This window comes from Micromys minutus (genome assembly GCF_963924665.1).
Source record: "Micromys minutus genome assembly, chromosome: 4".
Lineage (NCBI taxonomy): Eukaryota > Metazoa > Chordata > Mammalia > Rodentia > Muridae > Micromys > Micromys minutus.
The window spans coordinates 43355343-43376235 of record NC_137973.1 but is presented as its reverse complement, the minus strand read 5'-3'; the positions used below and the strand labels follow the sequence as shown (position 1 = coordinate 43376235).

General features: G+C 38.7%; 1 protein-coding gene across 2 annotated transcripts in view; it reads right to left on the bottom strand.

Annotated features, from left to right (window-relative positions):
• Positions 1 to 20893, bottom strand: part of VAV3 (vav guanine nucleotide exchange factor 3) — a 315096-nt gene that overhangs the window by 52489 nt on the left and 241714 nt on the right. For both annotated transcript variants that reach the window (XM_080916200.1, XM_080916201.1), the window contains exon 20: positions 1572 to 1708. In XM_080916200.1, the coding sequence (XP_080772326.1) occupies positions 1572 to 1708 (137 nt within the window). The remainder of the gene's footprint in view (positions 1 to 1571; positions 1709 to 20893) is intronic.

Here is a 20893-nt window from a genome sequence, read left to right as displayed (position 1 = left end):
TACGGAAGATGGCTCAGTAATACCAGTAAGATAGCAATTATAGCAATTAAAGATAATCCCAGAAGTCACATGGCCCAAAAGTGAGGGCAAGTGTCATGATTGGAGCAAAAATTTTATAATGGATGTGGAGAAGGAGAAAAAAATACATTGAGGGTGACTTAGAAGCTAAATACAGAGGAACTGAGGAGCAAGAGTTATAGAGGGAAAAAGAGGGACTGAAGGGATCCATCTCACACGTAGCCACCAAACACAGTCGCTATTGCTGATGCCACGAAGTGCTTGCTGACAGAAGCCTGACATGGATGTCTCCTGAGAAGCCCTGCCAAAGCCTCACTGATACAGATGAGGATGTTTGCAGCTAACCACCAGACTGAGCACGAGGACCCCAGTGGAGGAGTTAGAGAAATACTGAAGGAGCTGAAGGGATTTGCAACCTCATAAGAAGAACAACAATATCAACCAACCAACTACCCCAGAGCTCCCAGTGACTAAAACATCAACCAATGAGTACAAATGGAGGGATCCATGGCTCCAGCAGAATATGTACCAGAGGATGGCGTTGTCTGGCATCATAGGGAGGAAAAGCCCTTGGTCCTGTGAAGGCTTGTTTCTCAGTGTAAGGAAATGCCAGGGTAATGAGCTGGGAATGGGTGGGTGGGAGTGGGAGCATCTTCATAGGAGCAGGGAGAGGGGGATTGGAGAGGGGGTTAGGGGATAACATTTGAAATGTAAATAAATACATAAAATATCCAGTAAAAAAAAGTTACAAATATGCATGGTCATTTACACGGTGGGGGATTTTGTCCTGCTGTCCTTCTCTGTTTCCTTTCCCTTTAACCATAATCAAATTTTACTCACCTGCCAGTCTTCCTACTGACCCTCCCCTCCCCTGATTACCCTCAATGTACAATGAATAGGTAAAACATTCTCCAACTTTAGTGGTAAATATCCCTACACATATAAGAAAACACAGATTCTCTTAAGGAAGCACAACATTCTGGTAACCAGCTATGCAAAATCTTAATGCTATACCACATTTATCACAAAAAGTCAGAGGTAGGCTTATTAGCAAAACGGGATTTCATCACCAACAAATATCAACAAAATCAATTACTTCTTACATTTTAGATATTGTGTTAATAGTACTTAGAGAGCCTCTAGGATGACTTCCAGGTATTGTGGGTATACAAAAAGTCAAATAGGGCCCCAAGTGGCCACAGGCAAGTAAGTCAGGTATTTTCCATGAATTGAGCTCTTCATATATTAAAGCCATGCATGCTAGATCATAACCACAGGTACTAGGTTTTGGAAAATGTTCCAACCAAGTATGAATTTTTAATAAAAATGGTAATTATGGCTCACAGCACTGACACTGTTTTTCTCTAGCACTACAGCACTCACGGCCATCTTGGCATTGCAAACATGGAGAAATTTAATAAACAATAATCCCACCACACCATATATGGTTTCTGCAGCTGAAGTACACAATCAGTTTTTAACAGCAAGAGGTTTATTTGGTATTCAATAGCCAGTCATCCATTAAACCAAAATAGTTATGATCCGGATACTACCTGCCAGAAGGCACTGTGTGCATCTCCTCTCAGAAGCTCAACAGTGTCGCCTGCCTGGATGTGCAGTGGGGGTCCTTCATGGAGAGCTGGGGGTGGGGCGCCAGTGTAGTTCCTAATGACCTGCATCTTCGGCAAACCTGGAAACAAACAACATACTGTTTACAGCAGAAGAGGCAGTGGTGTCTGGGACGACACATGCTTCAAGAAAAGGAAAAGTGGGGTCAGCATTAAAATATGGAATTGTGCCCCCTCAAGTAAATGTCTGAAGCAAGACAGAAGAAATGTTTTTTCCTCCTCACCTGAGAGACTAGGAGGTAAACTGATCCCTTGATCCCTCACATGCCTTTCCTTCCCTCACTGTCAGTCTTTCTATTTAGTTGAAAAAAAAAATCTCTCTCAGCTGATGCCTGCTTCATAGAAACATATCACGTTTTGGAAACGAATCAATTTTTTCATCAGCTCTATCTTTTCTGCCTATTACATTCCTCTTGGGCATAGGCTGATTTCATCACCAAGGAGACTCACCCCTTCTCAGTACAGATCACACTGCCCAGTAGAAGGCTCCTATCTTAAGGTTATCTTTGTAATTCAAAAGCAAAGAGGTGATGGATGTGTGACTGCAATTCTTGAGACATTTATATGGAGAAAGTGTCTGGACTCAAATTTAGGCTTGCAAAACAGACCCAACAAATGGAACATGTCTAAGCCAATAGCATCAACAATATTAAAAACACAGATCTATCCCTGTCTTGCATTTCTTTCAGTGTGCAAGGAGGGTCTCCGTTCAACACTTCATTTGAGAGAATGGGTGGCTTCAAATATATAAGGGCCTAATTGCTCCAACACTGCTCACAGATATAAGGCCTCCAAGTCACTTTTTCACATATAGATGAAGCGTCTCTCTCCCAGAAATCACCTAGAAACATTGCCATCTCTTAACCATTTAGGGGCACGAGCTATTACTTCTAACACTTGAAGAGTATGCACTGTAAGCAGATGGAAGCACTGCACCCTGTATTTGGAGGACCAGTGGCTATCATTTGCTTCTGGGTACCCCAGATACTTTCACAAGGCTACATGAAATGTTCCGGCAAAGAGTTCACAGAGATCCCAAAATCCTTTGCAACCATTTGCTCCCCAGCTAGAGCAGGGGATAAAACACATATTGCTGTAAATGCAATGGTACAGATGTGATAGTCAAGGCGTTCTTATCGACCCAGCCAATGGAAGGCAGTGGGTTAAAATCCACTTGACCTTCTCTCCAGTGGAGCTGCTGTGGCTGTAGAGGTCCAAGATAAGTTGCTTCATCTCCCCTTTGCTTCAGTGCTACAGAACCCCTGAAGGGATGGTGGATATTTTCCTTCATCTTTCATGGACACTTTCCCTACCTGATGCTGTAAGGCAGCACACCAACACAAACAACAGACTTTATTTTCCTTCCCCAAATTACAGCACCCCAAGGTGAAGTGCTCATCAGATTTGTTTTCCACAAAATGCCTTGAGTACACAAAGAGCACTTTTGTACAGTCTATTAAATTGCTACCACTAACCTGAAATGAAATCTACACCTCCCATACACGTAACTTATGTCAACACCTCAGCATCTGAGAAAGGATTTGGTAGAGTGTAGACTCCTCCACATGCGGTCTTGTTGCATGATGGGTCTTCCAGGTTTGGGCTCAAATCTGTACTTAGTCTGTTTTCATTGAGAATCGTCAATGCTTGGAAAAGATCTGATCTGGTTGATTCCCTAGGCAATTTTTATTTTATTCTACTTTTTAAAAATATGCTAAGAAAGAAACAGTTTTCAGCCTGAAATAACTCATCTGACCTTAAATAGCAAGGCCATAGGACAGATATGACCTTCACTGTAGCTGTCTGGGTAACACCTAATGACTATGGTAGTTCTCTTATTGTCAATATGCCCAAGGTAGTCATTCTCAAGAAGCCATGATTAAAAAAATGCATAGATATTTAGGGAAACACATTAACTTTGATGGAAGTTCACTAAGTATACATTAGAGATTATAATATAAAAACATCCAGCCTGCACACATGGCTATGAGAAGCCAGATTCAGAGGGACTGTCTCAGGTTTATTTATATAGAATGGACTGCCATACACATGCAAAATAATAAAGTCTAAAATAGAAAATGATACACAGGCGAACATGAAGTGACTAAGAAAAATGTTCTGTGTTGCAATGTAGTGATGTTGGACTTGGATTTTACGGTGTGATTAGTTCCTTGTTTACTAATTCTATCTTTTCAGCTATTACTTCCTTCAGGGCAGCTGATCTAATTGTACATTAACAAAGCAAGTTGTCTAGCCAGTTCCTAAAATAAAAAGTGTGTTAGGTTGGTCAGAAGAAGGTTCAGCCCATAGTCATATTCAAAGAAATGTTGTATACAATGTCATTTTAGTCACAGACCAACTAGCTAATACAGGGTTCTTCAAGTAATATGATTTCTCTATGGGAATAAGTTGTAACCTAATGATATAATAGAATTTATATATATTTTGTCATTCCCAGAATAATCTGTGGCTATTTTTTTCTAATGGGTTAATACATCAAATTTCACCATTATCTATTGTTAGAGGCACGGAGCTAATATATCAAAAGATAAAAGAATGAAATGAGGGCAGATTGATGTAATAAAAATGGTTGCTTTGCCCCTTGCTTCTGATGCTAGCACAGGGCCAGCATTCAACACTGGTGGGAAGAAAGGCTACTTCCCAAAAGGTCTCTTTAATAGGGGGGGGGAGGGAGGGAGGGAAGGAGGGAGAGAGAGAGAGAATGAGAATGAGGTCCAGTAGTATTGCCATTGACATAATCACAGTAATTGAGATTAAAAATCTTACTAAAAAGGGAAAAAGAATTGGTTAAACGGTCATACCAGCGGTCTACTATCAGTTTAATACTTAGCACAATCTACTATCACAGCAGGCATCACACTCCATAAATGAGATCAAGAACAGACAGTGAATTACATTTGCAGATGTTCACTTCAGGATTAGGCATTTGCTATTGATTTAGATTCAGTTCTTTTCTCCTCCTTAGAGCTTGCTGGACAGGTTCCAAACTTTCCTTTAAAATGACCAGGACAATCCATTGGGGGTTTTCAGAGACTAAACTACCAACCAAAGAACATACATGGGCTAGACCTAGTTCTCTCACACATGTGTAGCAAATGTGTAGCTTGGTTTTTATATAGGTTCCCCCAAACACTGGAGCAGGGGCTGTCCCTGAATCTGTTGCCTGTCTGTGGATCCAATTCCCCTAACTAGGCTGCCTTGTCTGGCCTCAGTAGGGGAGGATGTACTTAGTCCTCCGGAGATTTGATGTGCCAGGGTGGGAAGATTCCCAGGTGGGGAAGCTCCCCCATCTTAGAGAAGAAATGGGGTATTGGGAAGATGAGCTGTGGGAAGGGGGAGTGGAAGGAATGGGGGAATAGATATTGAAATGTAACGTGTAATTAATTAATAGGAAAAAACCTGACCATGACAGAACACCCTACAAATTCCCATGGCAACTCATTGTGGCATCTAATATATCAATAAGATTGTCTTCTTAGATCCCCCCCCTCTCTCTATGACATATCTCCATTCATCTGCCTTCTTCTATCTATAATTACTCTGAAGAATGAAAATCTGTTCAATAGTTTACCTTTTAAAAATCCATTCAACCTAAAACCCCTTAAAGTCTAAAAAAAATAAATAAAAATACTTTCCCTTTTGGACTACACATCAAGAGCTTCTGGAATACAAAAACAAAACAAACAAACAAAACAAGCATTAACTATAAGGTTAGAAAAATAACTCTCCTCATTGCTAATGACCAGAAGCAACTAGTCAATGTTTCCCTTTGAAAAGGACCCAAATCACACTCTTCATTCTCACATAAGGAAAGCCCTTATTTGTGGATAGAGTTGTCTGCTTTCTTTCTGCTCCAGGGTCATTGGTGTAATCACTTGGCTGTTCACCAATGTCTGAGTATTCATAATGCAACTACCTCCAGGTGCTAACAGCAAAATAACCACATGTTTAAAGGATAGTACCACCCACAGAAGTTTTAGATTTTTTTTTAATATTTTTTCAGTTAATAAGCCTTGTGTAGGATCCTGAAATGTGTGTTTGATTTTTCACTATTAATTTCTTGGCTGGGACTTCTAAACTTTAGGCAGGTTTTGAAATCCCCTTCTTGTGGATGCATGTCTGAATCCCGTGTCCAACTTACCATGAGGAAACTTGCTTTTAAGACAATTACAGTGAAGTAAGTAAGTCATGGCATCAGTCCAACAAAAATCTCTTTAACCCAACCTACAGCGTGCTGGGGAAATGGTTCAGTGGGTAGGAGAGCTCGATGTGCAAGCATGAGGAACTGCATTTGGAACCCAAGCACTCATGCAAGAACTGGACACAGCTGGAAACCTGTAACAACAGCCCAGAGGCATGACAGAGAAGTGGGGGAACGAACAGGACTTGGTGGCTACCCAACCTAACCGCAGCACAAGGTCCAAGTTCAGTGAAAGATTCTGTCTTAAGAGAACACTGCAGAGGGGTAAAGCAGAATGGCTGACATCCTCCTCTGTCTTTTGCCCACTCATGCTCCATATATAAAAACAATACATGTGGGTGGGGGTAGAGAGATAAACAGAGAAAAAGACAAAGAGATAGAGACAGAGAAAGAGTGACAAAGAGAGACCGAGAGAGAGAACATACACAAAGAGATATACAGAGAGAGATCTACATAGAGAAAGAGATCCACACAACTCAGAGATGTGTGTGCACACACATACACTCACACAGCATACACTTTGCACATACAAAGGCAACTGATTAATTCATCATTTGTTACTCTCTGAGCTCCTCCTGAAACAATTTTGGCATCAGGCTCCGTGTACTAGGCTGAGTGGGGGAGGCTGGGCTTCCCCTGGAAGGTCCACACATTGCAGATCTCTTTCCAAGAGAGTTTTGCTCCTTCCTGTGCTTGTAGTCTTCCTTGATAAGCAAAGGGAGCCTCAGGATGGAAACCATCTGCTCTGACATAAGCAGACAATTTGGTGTAAAAAAAAAAAAACTTTCGTTAAAGAACTAATTGTCCACAGAGGGAACACTTCCCGTCAATGATTGAAAAAAAAAGAAAGAAAGAAAGAAAGAAAGAAAATTCTAGAGAAGCCTACTCTTTTAAACCATAATGAGTCAAATGAAGAAAATTGTTGCTGCTCATATGCAAACAAGGATCAGGCATAGAAGCCTTCTTTTAGCTTCACAAACAGATTAGCCACTCTCCAGTTGTGCCTACTGAAGACTTAGTGAATTGTGAATTAAAAGGGAAGGATATAATAACACCCTCTGAAACTTATTTTTATAGGTTAAAAAGACATTATAGCCTACTGAGTTTTAAAGAAGTAGAAACTCCTATCCAGTATTTTAACATTTTAGTAAAAAAAAAAAAAAAACCCTAATGTTTTCCTGAAATCTTGATGTCAAACCAAAGGCCTGGGAGAAGGTATGCTGTGGATACCTAGTGAATGTTCATCCCTAGGTAGGGGAAGGGTACAATTTGGGGAACAGAGCTCAGAGCTGTTTCGTCAAGCTTTTAAAGATCAAAGGGAACACAATCATGTGACTTCAAATAATAGGACCATCCCCTAGTCTAATCACCGTATTTTCATTAGTTATGAAACTAATAACCCAACTGGTATACAGCCAAACACATGGCTGGAATCAGCATTGCTCTTGCTTCAGTTCACCTTCAGATAGCTGTCACTTTCAAGACACTCCAAAGAGAAGGAGGCTGTGGTTGAGCTCTGGCCACTGACCACAGTTGTCTTCCCCAAAGCAAATACTCTACTTTCCTGTAGTTAAAAGAAGGCTGTAACAATCCACTCATAAGAGAAACCTAAAGGACAAAAGAACAGAATTGCAGCCAAATTGATGAAAGGTGCTTCCCAATTTGCTTTATGGGCTCATGAATTTATTCAACAACTTTACAAATCATCCACTTGCAGGGATTGGCCCAGCCAATGGGAATACAGTTGTCAATATGACTACCTGTAGTGGCTATTCCTGGTTGCCAAGTTAACTATATCTGGAATGAACCACAATCCAGAATTGGGAGGCTCACCTGTGATCCTGATCTTGCGGCATAGTGGCTATGAATCTTAGAACACTAAGGCAAGGAGATCTCTGAACTCAAGGTCATCTGGGACAAAGCAAGTCCCAGATCCAAGTGTGGTGGTACACACCTTTTGTTGCAGACCTACATAAGGACATTGGAAGAAGGAAGGCTCTCTCTCTTTGCCTGCTTGCCTTGTGGTACTGAGAATCTGCTAGATTCTTGGACTTCCATCCACAGCTGCTGCCAACCATTGCTGGAAAGTTGGACTATAGACTGTAAGTCACCAACAAATTCCCTTACTATATAGAGACTACCCATAAGTTATGTGACTCTAGAGAACCCTGACTAATACACTACCCATGTTCTTCTCTCAAATCTCAGACTGAAGCTGATGAGATGAACACAAATGGGAATTGTAAAAGTAGGATCCAATATAAATATTATAAAGTAACAATTAGGAAAAGACAGTGGGCTGGAAAGTAATTGGGATTATGGGGAGAGGGAAGAAGGCTTTCTCTGGGAGATGAGTGGGTCAGGATTGAGGCTAAAAGAGAAAGCCATAGCAAACATGGGAAGGGAAGCTGATGGTCAACCTGAACCACTAACATAAAGGTTGAGATAAGAAAGAGCTTTAAGGCACTGCCTTAAGTTGCAGCACTCAGTAGACAGAGGCTAGAGGATCTGAGTTCAGGGACAGCCTGGTCTGTAAATAGAGTTCAAGGACAGCCAGAGCTATACAAAGCTAAACTGTCTCCAAAATCAGGCAGGGGGTAGGAAGGAAGATAGAAAAAAAGAAGACAAAGAATGAGCTATAAGAACTTGAAGGGTAAAATATGACCATGAGGCCACATGAAAGAAAGCAAAGACTGATAACATTTGGCCTTGGCTGGTCCACTTCAGCCCTCCTACACTGATCCTGTAAAACCATCTGAAATAAATTCACCAACCAAGATGTCTCTGCAGGACATCTGAGCAAGGAGCTGAGCTAGGAAAAAGATATGCAGAAGTGGACATGGGAAAGACTATGATATTACAGCCCTCCACAAAGAACTGCAGCAACTAAGGAATGTTGTGAGAAGGAGAAAAAGTCGTCCCATAGAAGAATCCCATCAACTGGTTATCCTATACTAAATGAAAATCCCAGAAATTATGCATACAAGTATTATACAATCTGAACAGGTTGTACTTATACATTTAGGAGAGGGAGAGGGAGAGGGAGAGGGAGAGGGAGAGGGAGAGGGAGAGGGAGGGAGGGAGGGAGGGAGGGAGAGAGAGAGAGAGAGAGAGAGAGAGAGAGAGAGAGAGAGAGAGAGAGAAAATAACAATAATAAAAAAAGTAGGCTCTGAGTTTGAAAGACAATAAAGAGAGGTATATGGGGTGGGTTGAAAGGAAGAAAAGGAAGGGAAATTTGAATAAAATATTTGTTTTATAAATAGTACTGATTTTTTTGTCCTTTGAAATCTCAATATTTTTCTTCTATCAATTAAAAATTACTGATTTTTCCTAATCTTCCAAACTCTTTTCTTCCTTCAAAGAAGGAAGAATTAGTAGTTGAACTAATTCTCTTACTAAATGTTTAGCTTCTCATCTTATTTCACATAAACAGTTTAATTATCCTTAAATATCAACATTATATTACCATTTCATCTTGTTCAAATGGATCATAATAAGCCACCCCCATGGTTAGAAACACTCTTCCTTTTAATCATCTGAAAAATACTAAAGATATGGTTCCTGTATTTTTAAGGGTATAATGAAACATAAAAGTAATAATAATTAAAGTGTAAACTCAACTACAAAGGACAATATGTTGACATACTAAGAAATTGTGCCAAGAAATCATGATTCATCCATAAAATCTATGATGGTAAAACCAAGGTTAACAAAAAGAACTCAGAATTGGGAGTGTGTGGGAAGATGGGGGTGCATCTGGATCTAGGGCTAAATCACAGGACATTCAAGTAATGAGTACTATCAAAATACACTGTATGACATTCTCAAAGAATAAAAGTATAATTTAAGGATGAATGCACGTGTGTGTGTGTGTGTGTGTGTGTGTGTGTGTGCGTGCGTGCTTCAACAGGAAGGGCAGCTTCTAAAGATGACAGGAACTGATTTCTGAAAATGTGAATTGATGAGCAGAAATGTGAGTTACTTGGCATAGCCAATGTATGTTATTTGACACCATATTATTACCAATGTATGTTAGTTATAGGAGTAGAGAAATGTTTATAATAGTAAATTATTTCAGTTCACTTACATAAAGACAAGAAAAATGCTGTCTGTGACCTCATCACTTCATAAACCGAACACCAAGCATTTCAGTACTGAAATTTTGGGGAACTCTTTTATATCTAGCTAATCCTCCTACATCGCTTGAAAAAGATTGTGGTCTTGTATAGAAATATCATCCTGAAGAAGAACCTTCAGTTCTGCTTCATGTGTCAATTAAAACATCTGGGACTATTGACACAAAGGTCATCTGCAATTACAAATTACAAAAGCACCCAAATATAAAACACCATCTTCTAAAAAAGCCCATCATTCTATATGAACTACTGATTTCTCACTCATATTGTTCACCATAAAAAATTGATGACCCTACTAGCCATGACCTTTTCCTGGCTTGTTACACAGTCCAGTGACTTTACTGCATGTTTCTTGCTCCTCCCTGAAGACCAACTCTCCCAAGGCAATGAACAAAACAAAACTTTACCAGCCTCTCATTGTTGATCTCACCATCAAAGTATGGAATATACTATGTCAACCACAGGGATGGGCTTGGAGGGGCTGTAATTCAGGTATAAAGAAGGAAGTTATCTACACGTCAATAGAGTTGCAATAAGTGTCCAATGCAAAGTTAAGAGCATAAAGGTCTTATCAGGTGTGAGAGAGAAAGAAGGGAATTATTTAGAATGGAGTGTTTCCTTGGATATTGGCTCTAAGGAAAAAATACTAATAACTCTGTTTAGTTCATTCAACAACACTTATTTAATGACTCAGTTCTACATCCTTTGGGAGTTATATGCCAAAAGAATAAAAAAGAAGCTAGGCATAGTGTTTTTATAGGTTTCACCAGCAAAATGCCATGGTTTTCTTTGAAGTTGTGGGATATAATTAGTGATGGTAGAGCCTTACATTTTCTTCTGTGCAATTTTTTATTAGTTTTATTATTAAAAAATTACAAAAATATACTTCTGTGATTCATGCAACTTTCTTGTGCTAACCCCTGGCTTGGGCACTAATAAAAATGTAACACTGAATGGTGATTTTAGGAAGAAAACACTTTTTGCAGGGTTCTAATGTGAATTTTATAACAGACACTTTAAGGCCTCCCTTTCCTATCACCTCCAAGGCTTAGAATTGATGGCACTTGTTTGAACACTAAAAATATCAGTTGTGGCACTGACTGCTGCTGATGAATTATCATTGTTAATTAAACAACAAAGAGGTTAGGTAAAAACAGAATCAGGGTCCTCACCTGAGAACATGGAGGACTGTATTACTTCTCACATCCTAAGAAATGTCAGGAGAGATTGCATCAAAGAGATGAGCCCATAAGCCACTTATATGGTCTGGTGATTCCATTATCTATACCAGACCCTTTACTGACTTCTAAATTGCTTCTGTTTCCTTTTTCTATCTCCTGAATAGACACATCCTTATAGAATATACATCTCTGTTTCTGTCGAATTTCAACAATACAAAATTGATGGTTTTGCACAAGACTGAGGCAATAAGTTTGAAAGCAGTTTGCAAAGTTATAAGTACTTTTCCCGATACACAATGTTTTGGAGCCTATGCATATTTAAAACACATCCATCTTCAGGTTTGTTTCATTCCTTGGCTCGTCACCGGATGCTTCATTTATTCATGAAATATGCTAGATATAGGCATGTGATATTGAGTAAAGACCCTTACACACAGAGTTTTGCAATTAGCAGAGGACAGAGAGAAATGAGTATGTCCTCTTGCACTTCATGACAAGGCTATCAGAACACAGCCAGGTGGCTGAGAAGCCCTAAGCAGAGATGCCGACACCAGGAAGGTGAATAATGTTGAGGGTAGGAGACTCAGATCTCTAAGTGAATGAGTACCTCCGCTGGAGCTCCATTGTTCTGTGGCAGAAGTGGAGAGGGTTTATTCAGATGTTGAGAACAATGGCTGGATATCAGGCCACAGAAATGAGCCCGATTGGGCAAGGAGAGCACAGGCACCACTGATGAACAGAAAATGAGCAACAAACAGAAGAGCTGAAGGTGGGATGGAAGAAGGAGCTCTATGAATGTGACGTCAAGGCTTCATGGCTAAGCCTACTCTGTGGTTAAGAAAAAAGGAAGGAAAGAAAATGTCCTTGTGACTGTGGACATAGGATCTTTTTTGTCAAAATGTTATATTAAACATTCCCAGTGCAAAGTACATACAAGTGCATAGTGCTAATTTTAGAATGCTTAAAATGTATTTTTTGAAATTTATTAAAGACCTTTGATAAAAGTACTGTATTTCAAAGAATTTTAAATTGCTTTTAAAAAGGAAATATGCAGTCTTTATTTACCATGAATGCTACAGGAAACACATAGTATAAATAGTATTTTCAGTGAATAAAATTAACAAGCACAACTTGTTATGTGCTAAAATATTGTTGCTGCAACTAACTTTATTTAAATCGCCACCATTTTATTTTTATCTCCATTTAGTGTATAAGAGGCAATCAGGAGAGGAGAAAATACTCAACTGTTAATAAATGTGAGTTCCTATGAAACAATGTCCCTAGTTCCCTGTGCTGATGACAGTGCCACTTCCTCCTCTATACCTTTGGTCCCCTGGACTGCCCTAGAATAAGCTGTCTGGAAAATGTCCTCAGAGAGAAGAAAATGGCTAAAGGCTATTCCTCCCTCACCTCCAACCTCAGCACAGCCTACAACACACAACTCAAGCGAGACAATGACTTCTTTGCTTCAGTAATTAAAGTAAGATTTCATCTTATGAAACAAGGAGATCTAACAAAGGTTAGGTCAACATAGTATCAAAGTGACATTTATGAGCAAATTCCACATCTTTAAAGTCATGGCCCCCAAATAAGACTCTGTATGTTTTTAAGCAAAATTTCACACTTCATATCCCGCATTCTCTTTGTTCTTCCCTTTTTTGGCTAGGAGGAATAATGAGCACTGTGAAAAGGGGGGGCTCAGAAAGGACTGTTGCACATGAGGTCTTCATCCTTCCAGGGAACTGCCTCTGGCTTTATATTCTCACAGACCCAACAGTGCTTCCCACAACCTGAAACATGGTACTTCTGATCTTGCCTGACACAGATACAAAGGTCAACCAAAGCTGTACATAGCTACAAAAGATGGAACGGTGCTCACAATTCTGACAGACTGTGACAAGTCTGTGGGATGCATGGAACACATCTCATGATGGAAAAAAAAGAAAAAAAGAAAAAAATCTCTTAATCAAAAACACGAAACAGAGCTGAAAATTAAAATGGCACTTTGAAATTTGTTATTCAGTGACACTTGCAAGTGCTTCGCAGGTGTGGTTAAAAATGTTCATCTAGGCACTTCCAACCTCAAACACTTTATCAGTAGAACTTTCTGAAAGAAACAACAAATACATTTCTGTTGAGATAGCCCATGGGAGGAATATAACGAGAAAGCTGTAGTGTGTATTTTAGCTTTGACTTGATCATTTGGAACTTAGATGAGAATGTGATAATTTCTAGATGTCATTTTACCTCAGTTCCCGTACTGGGCATGTTACTTCACTATCTATCTTTAATGGGAGAAAGCCCACTCCTTTTCAAACAAAGAACATCAAAAGTGTACCTGAGTATACACATAGGAAATACAACAATAAAAAGGGCCAAGAGAACAAAAGATGAATTGTTTCCAAGTTTCACAATGGAAGTAAGAATAAGCATTAGATAAATGCATCAAAGAAACTGACTTTCACAGACAAATAAATGACAGTTAAAAAGATCACTCACATGCCTACGTGTGCTATAGTTTTCAGCATTTCACAATGTCCAAAACACAAAGCAAAACACTGGATTTCATCCTTAAAGTGCTAAGGAGCATTGATCATGTGCACAATTTTTAAATGAGAAAACACTACATTTTCACATAATAACTACACACGTACACATGTTATAATCTCCTTGGAAGCTACATAATGCACGTGAAGTTAGGGTTCTAGGAAACAAGTGGGCGCTGCTGTGTCTTGGTTGCTATGTGAGGCCACAATGACCTGCTCTCCACTATACTGAGGTGTCCTTTCATGTATACATTTAAACAAGCAACCAAATTTCTAGAAAAATCCAAGAAGATCAAGGAAAGCATAGGAATTAAACATGACCCTTCTTATCTCTGTCCTCAGAATTTTAGTTGGTAATAGCCCTGTGCCTTAGAAAGCACTGCATTTAAAAGGAAAAACATCTTTGTCTGTTTCTCACACGTCTCTACAGAGAACTATTTAAATGCCATTGTACACGGTGGAAAACCCCACAACAACTGAAATGAAAACTATTTGGCATCTTAAGGCTATTCCCACAGATAAACATTTGTGTTTACTTTATCCCCTCCCTGCACATTCCGTCTCTTTGGCATGTTCCCTCTTACCCAGTTTCAGGCTCTAACATGTTGAACTGTGAGAGGCTTAGAAAGGGAGACTCCTTCCTCTACGTACCTCTCTGTGTGGCTATTAATCCCCCGAGTAACAGTGGATGTGGAGAGCTGCACTTCCACTGCGGTAAACTCAGTCGTTTCTTTTTTGCAGTGCTGAGTTATATAATTGTTATTTTCATCTTAATTATCTCAAGTGAGTGGGAAGGCATTTCAAGACTTGGCTCTGAAACAAGTTAACTAGAAAAGAAACTCATTCACGTGCCCCATTCCTTAGGCATTCATTTATATCTTTATAGAAAGAGAAATGCACACTACTGGCTCTCTCCAAAGACTGATACCTAGTTCATACAAAAGCATATTATCGAGGGAAATGTAATGTGTTCCTCAGCTTTTAGCCTTTTCCTTTGTCTATCTTTTTCATAAAACATGAATTCCTTTCTATGAATTATTTCTGCCAAAGGTGACCATAAACATTTTTGTACCTTAAATATAAATAATGTGACAAATATCATATTTCTGCTCTTGCTCCCAAAGTTTAGAGTCTAAGAGAGAAAAAGATTACACAAGCAACAATAAAAAAGCAAGGCATGGATATAAAAATTCTCAACAAAATACTTGCAAACCAAATTTAAGATCATATAAAAAGATCATTCATCATGACCAAGTTGGCTTCATTCCAGATATAGAGAGATGATTCAACATATACTTTATTTAATTATACTAATATACAGTATTCAGCATATATTAATCAATACATATAGTCATCACATCAAAAACTTAAATCACATGATCACCTAAATAGTTAGAGTGAAATCCTTTGACAAACTTTAACATTCCTTCATGATGAAAGTTAGAGAGAGGTTACAATAAAGTGAATATAGCTCAACATAATAAAAATTATAGATCATGATTCATAGCCAACATATGACAAATGGAGAAAAACTGAAATCATATCCAGTAAAATCAGAAAAAAATCCCAATGATATCCACTCTGTTCACTCCTTTCCATGTAGTGCCTGAAGTCTGAGATACAGCAATAAGACAAGAGATAGTAATGAACAGGAGATACAAAAACAAAAAGAAAAACCTCAAAATAGTCCTGTTTGAAGATGAGAAACTCTACACACAAGATGCTAAGTAAGCTCTGCACCCAAGTCTCTTAACTATAAAAAACACCTTCAGGAGACTAGTAGGTTATGAAATTAAAACACAAAATTGATAGCCTTCTTAAATACATATGACAAGCAAATAAAAAAAGAAAACAGGAACACAGTCCTATTCACAAAAGCCCCTCCATACACAAGTAAATAGTACTTTACCACGGGATCGCATAAAAATGCGATACTCCTGTACAGCAAAGGAGAATGCTAAGTGAAGAGGCAGTCTACTGAAAGGGAAATATACTTTTGCAAGCTGTATTGCCAAAGGGGATTAATACTGGCAATACACAACTCATAAAGCTAAACATCAAGAAAACAAACCACCCAATTAAAAAGTAGGTCTTAGATATGAACAGAATTCCAGAAAGAATGTCTAATAAACATAAGTGTTCAACACCATTAGATATCAGAGAAATGCAAATGTGACTTCTTTGAAAGTCAATCTCACCAAAAGCAGAATATCAAATAATAAACAAATATCCATATTAAGAAAGAAAAAGCAAAACAGTTATTTAATCTAGTACAGCCATTAGGAAAATCAGCTTTTTGTAGATCTCTACAAAGAGCTAGGAGTAGATCTACCATATGACCCTGCTCTGCCATTCCTAGACATATGCCCAAAGAGATCTATATCCCATCACACACACACAGTTGCTCAGCCATATTCAATCTTGCTTTCTTAACACTAGGTAGGAAATAAAATGAGCTTAGATTTCTCTTGACTGATGAATGAAACCTTTGTCCTTAGTAAAATGACATTAAAATATTATTAAATATATTTTTATTTTTTAAAGACATAGTAATGAGTTTCTAAAACATCACTAGGATTATTTTTATTATTTGCAGTATTTAAAAGAATGAAAACATTGGAAAATAGCAGCAATAAGGAACTAGCTATATTACCTCTAGAGTGTATGCACAGAATGATTCCATACTAAGCTGAAACTTTTGAAAATTATGTTATGAATATTATAACATATAATAATATATGATATATGATATAAGATAATGTTATAAGACTATTATAATATAATATATAATAATATATGATATAATATAAAATGATGTTATAAGACTGAAATCCAGTAGGTTATTGGTGGGGAGGGTGGAAATTATAGAGAGGCTCAGAATAAGATACCATTTCTATTTCCAAAGTAAACAGAAGCCCAGAAAACGTATATGGAGAACATGGCACTGTAGTAATGAGTTAAATTATGTTGTCAAATTATGAGACATTTTATTGATGTCAGTTTTAAGTTTGACTAGTTAACTTTTATTTTAGGATAATTAGTGATCTTTGGAAGCTAGGAACTGAGCCTAAGACCTTGCTTATCTCTACCACTAAGACACAGTCTACCCAAAGGTTACTTAATTTAAAATATTAATTTTTCTGGTGTTGATAGGGAACAAAATTCTCCAATGAAATCCCTGTTGCTCAAAGGGTTAAGTTAAATGATGGTACTGAGCAGATCATGCATTCCCATGACACAAGCCCCTGCTTGGGGCTCTGTGATCATGCCAGTCCCTCAGAGATGTCATCACTGGCCCATAACCCTTCCATCCCAGGCAGGCATATGCCTTTGTCCTACTGAATTCCCACAGTCTTCAGGAGTCACATCATGAGAACTACTAGATGAAATATAAATTATGCATTAATTCTGTCTCATCTTTACTCGACTATAAGCTTCCCAAGGTCAAACAATATAAATTATTCAATTCTTTCTCCTCAGTATGGCGCTTGGTACCTGATTGTCTCTCAATACAAGCCTGCTGAATAAATCAAAGGCTGAATCACTGTTTATCATGGAATGCTAAATAATTTAAAACAATTTTAATAAAGGTACGTATATTTCTTGGTTAATTTTTTTATATAAATATAAACAAGATATAGGGTGTGTGTGCACGCGCGTGTGCACGTGCTTCTGTGTCCATGCAAGAATGCTTGTGATTGTATATTACTTTGGCAACATTCTGAATTCAAGTTTAACTTTCTCATATCAGAACTAGATCTCAGATGCCCTTGCATCAATTTCCAGGAATATGCCACACACAAATAGTTCATCTAGTGGCCAAAGACAAAAACTTGGAGGCTTAAGAACTAACTTGCTAATCTCCCGGACCCTCTCCTTTAACAGACCCTCCAGCTCTTGCTTATGTCCTGAGGAACCACACCTACTATGTAATATTGGTAACATTGCTCCAGATCTGCCTGACTCGTCATCCCTGCTCCAGGTTTGGAGGACGTCACCTCTGATTCATTATGCCTTCCCTCCCAGGATCTTCAAATAAATCGCTCAAGGTCTTTTCTGTTCCAGTAGTGCAATACATTTGTGCTTCCTATCTGGAAAATTAAAGGCTGCCCTTGTCCCATTCTCCCTATGACATTATGGAGGATGCAAGTTCAGACTCTCAGCGCCATAGTGAAGGTTAGAGAATGTAACCTGAACATGAGGCAGATGAGAGACGCAAGGGCACCTGTGCAAGGGATGCCAGGGGCTGGGATATCAGACGACTTTCTCTGCAAGGCTGCCTTTCAAGAAGAGTCTTTGAAAGGCATACTGCACACATCCTCATTGAGCTTCACTTGATTTCCCATTAGGAAAGGGGCGCTACCAACTCTGGTACTGTAATCCTAATTCTGATGGGTACTCCCCAAATCGTATGCTGTCAATTCTGTATTTCAAATGAGGCAGAGATTCGCTTGTAAATTCTTAGAACAAAGATCTTTACACAGTAGCTTCATTGTATACCTATGATATTCTAGCATTAGGCAGATTAAGGTGACTACAGCTAAAATAATGCATTGTTAACACAAACAGTTTATGCTATAAATAGATAATAACTACTTATGGAGAGAAATATGTTTAAAATAATGAGCATTATATAATGTACACAACACAAGCTTCTTCACTTCTATGTATAGCTTTTATTTTTATGTACCTGTTAGAACAAATTAAGTATCAGTAAATAATAAACTTGGCATGTCAGATTGATTGAGAGAAGTCATTTTCTCTCCTGAATGAGTAGTTATTATGTATATCTTCAAATCATTACCTGTCCACAAGCAAAAAATTAAGCAGTATTGTAAGCAAATGAAATTTTAATTTCTAACATTAATAATTGCTTACATGGTATGATTCTAAAATTTCAAATGCAGAGCACTGTATTTGAGATTTTGCCATTTTACAAAGAGTTGCTATGTGTTTTTCAGTATTGAAGCCACTTGCAAAATGAGCCTGTCAAGAAATTTGTACCTCCATACATCTTCAACACAAATACACATCCAGTACCCTTCCTCCAAAAGACTAAAATTATATTAGAATTGTGACAACCATTTTTAAGAAGCCTAGAGTTAAATCTAAAATGTGATAGAGGAGGGTTAAAAAAACTGCATAAAAGAATACTTCCTTTTTTCACTACTAGATTTTAAAGTTTTCCAAAATGATTTTATAGGGGAAGTATGCATTTTCCTGACATGAAGACACAATACCCCTGGGGCTCACTCACATACACAGGATCCTTTTGAAGCCGATAGGCTGCTGCTTCTCAATACACTGCTTTCTGGACACCATTGATTCTCTTTGCTATTCGATTAAAATTGCTAAGAGGTGAAGAGATTTTACTCAGGAACCCTGGCCTCAAAGCATTTGAAGTCTCCAGTGTGACTAGAACAGGTTCCATAGGCTGTCTTAGCCAGGACATGTACTAACCCGACAGAAGCTCTGCTGTTCACCATGCTTCAGAGAAAAATGCTAACACGTGCACTTTTTGCCTACCTAATGGGTGCAAAGGGGCACATGAGTAATGGGAAAGGAAGTACAGCTATAAGCTTCTAAGTCTATTCCATTACTACTTAAAATATAGCAGTCAACAGCGCCTGGGAGATGGGCAAGTGTTAACCAGGGTAAGGATTCTCCACCATCAGGACCCGCTGTTCCCAGCAGAGACCTGCACGCCTGCTGCTGCCAGGTCTTCCAAAGCCGACTTTGTCTTCTTGAAAGTGCCTAGAATTTTATAATTATATAGTTTCTATCAAATTACTGACCTTCAAAATCTGCTAAAGATGGCACGTTTTAAAGATAAAAAAGGGTGGTAACTCTAGATAAGCTCTTTGGTAATGTTTGACTCTGTTGGTCTAGTCAGTCAGGACTGCTTACAAATCTCCAAAAGTGGTCATTCTCATTGCAGATTTGCTCTTGGTGTTTGTGTGTGCATGTGCATGTGTGCACGAGTACGAGTGTGTGGTAGGTGAATGTGAGCACATGTTCCTATGGAGGTCAGATGATTCCTGTGGACCAGAAATTACAGGTGGTAGTGAGCTGCTGCGAAAGTTTTCTGGAAGCTTCTCTGCAAGAGCAGTAAGTGATCTTTGCCCTTGCAAGAGCAAAAAAAAAAAAATGTCAAGGAATGACCTTTCTCATCACTGAAAGGCTGGTTTAAGTTGACTTTATTAAAAGGAATTTACGATGGGGGGGAAGGCAAGGACTTCATTGCCCCGCACCAAATACTTCAGTTGTTCCACAAAAGCCACAGCAAAATACATACACACAGTGTCCTACTGAAAGGGTTTAACAATATCTCCTCAAACATCTCAGGGTAAGTAAGCTCTAAGAGTACCACAACCTTCATCCCTTAAAGAGTCGTGGTTGTTGTTTGCTTGTTTGTTAATTTGAGGTAGATGTGGATTGAAAACAAACATAGTAAAGAAATGACTTCATAAAAATTCTGACTCATCCACCATATTCAAGCTAGAAAAATGACTAGGCAGATTTCCATGCAACATAATTTAAAATAAAGGCCAATGGGTAGTCAGACTTGGAAAGAATACTATATGAGTCAAGCTTCTCTAGACTTTATGGAATGTCTCTATATATTAAGGGAAACTATTGCAATGACTTACAGTCTGGAGTCCAACTAACTCAACAATGAACAGCTATTAATGGGAAGTCCAAGAGTCTAGTAGTTGCTCAGTCCCATGAGGCTGTGTTTCAGATGGTCTTCTGCATAAACTGCAATCCTGAAGAAGTAGGTTCTGACAGATATGCTGGCAAGTAAATTCAAGCAAACGAGAAAGCATGGAATCTTCCTTCTTTCATTGTTCTTATGTAGGCCTCCAGGAAAATATATCGCACAGATTAAAGGTGTGTAGCACCACAGCTGGACTTAAACTATTCTTTACTTGGAGCTTGCTCAATCCCAGGCTGGCCTTGAACTCAGACATCTGCCTGCCTCTGTCTCCCTGGGATTAAAGGTGTGTACAACCTTGCCTGGGTCTAACCTTCTCATGGCCTCTATGCCTCAAGATCTGGATCACAGGTGTGCCCTCCATTTCTGGATTGTAGTTCACTCGAGATATAGTCAAGTTGATAACTGGGAATAGTCATCACAAATACTAATTTGAAAATTGAGGA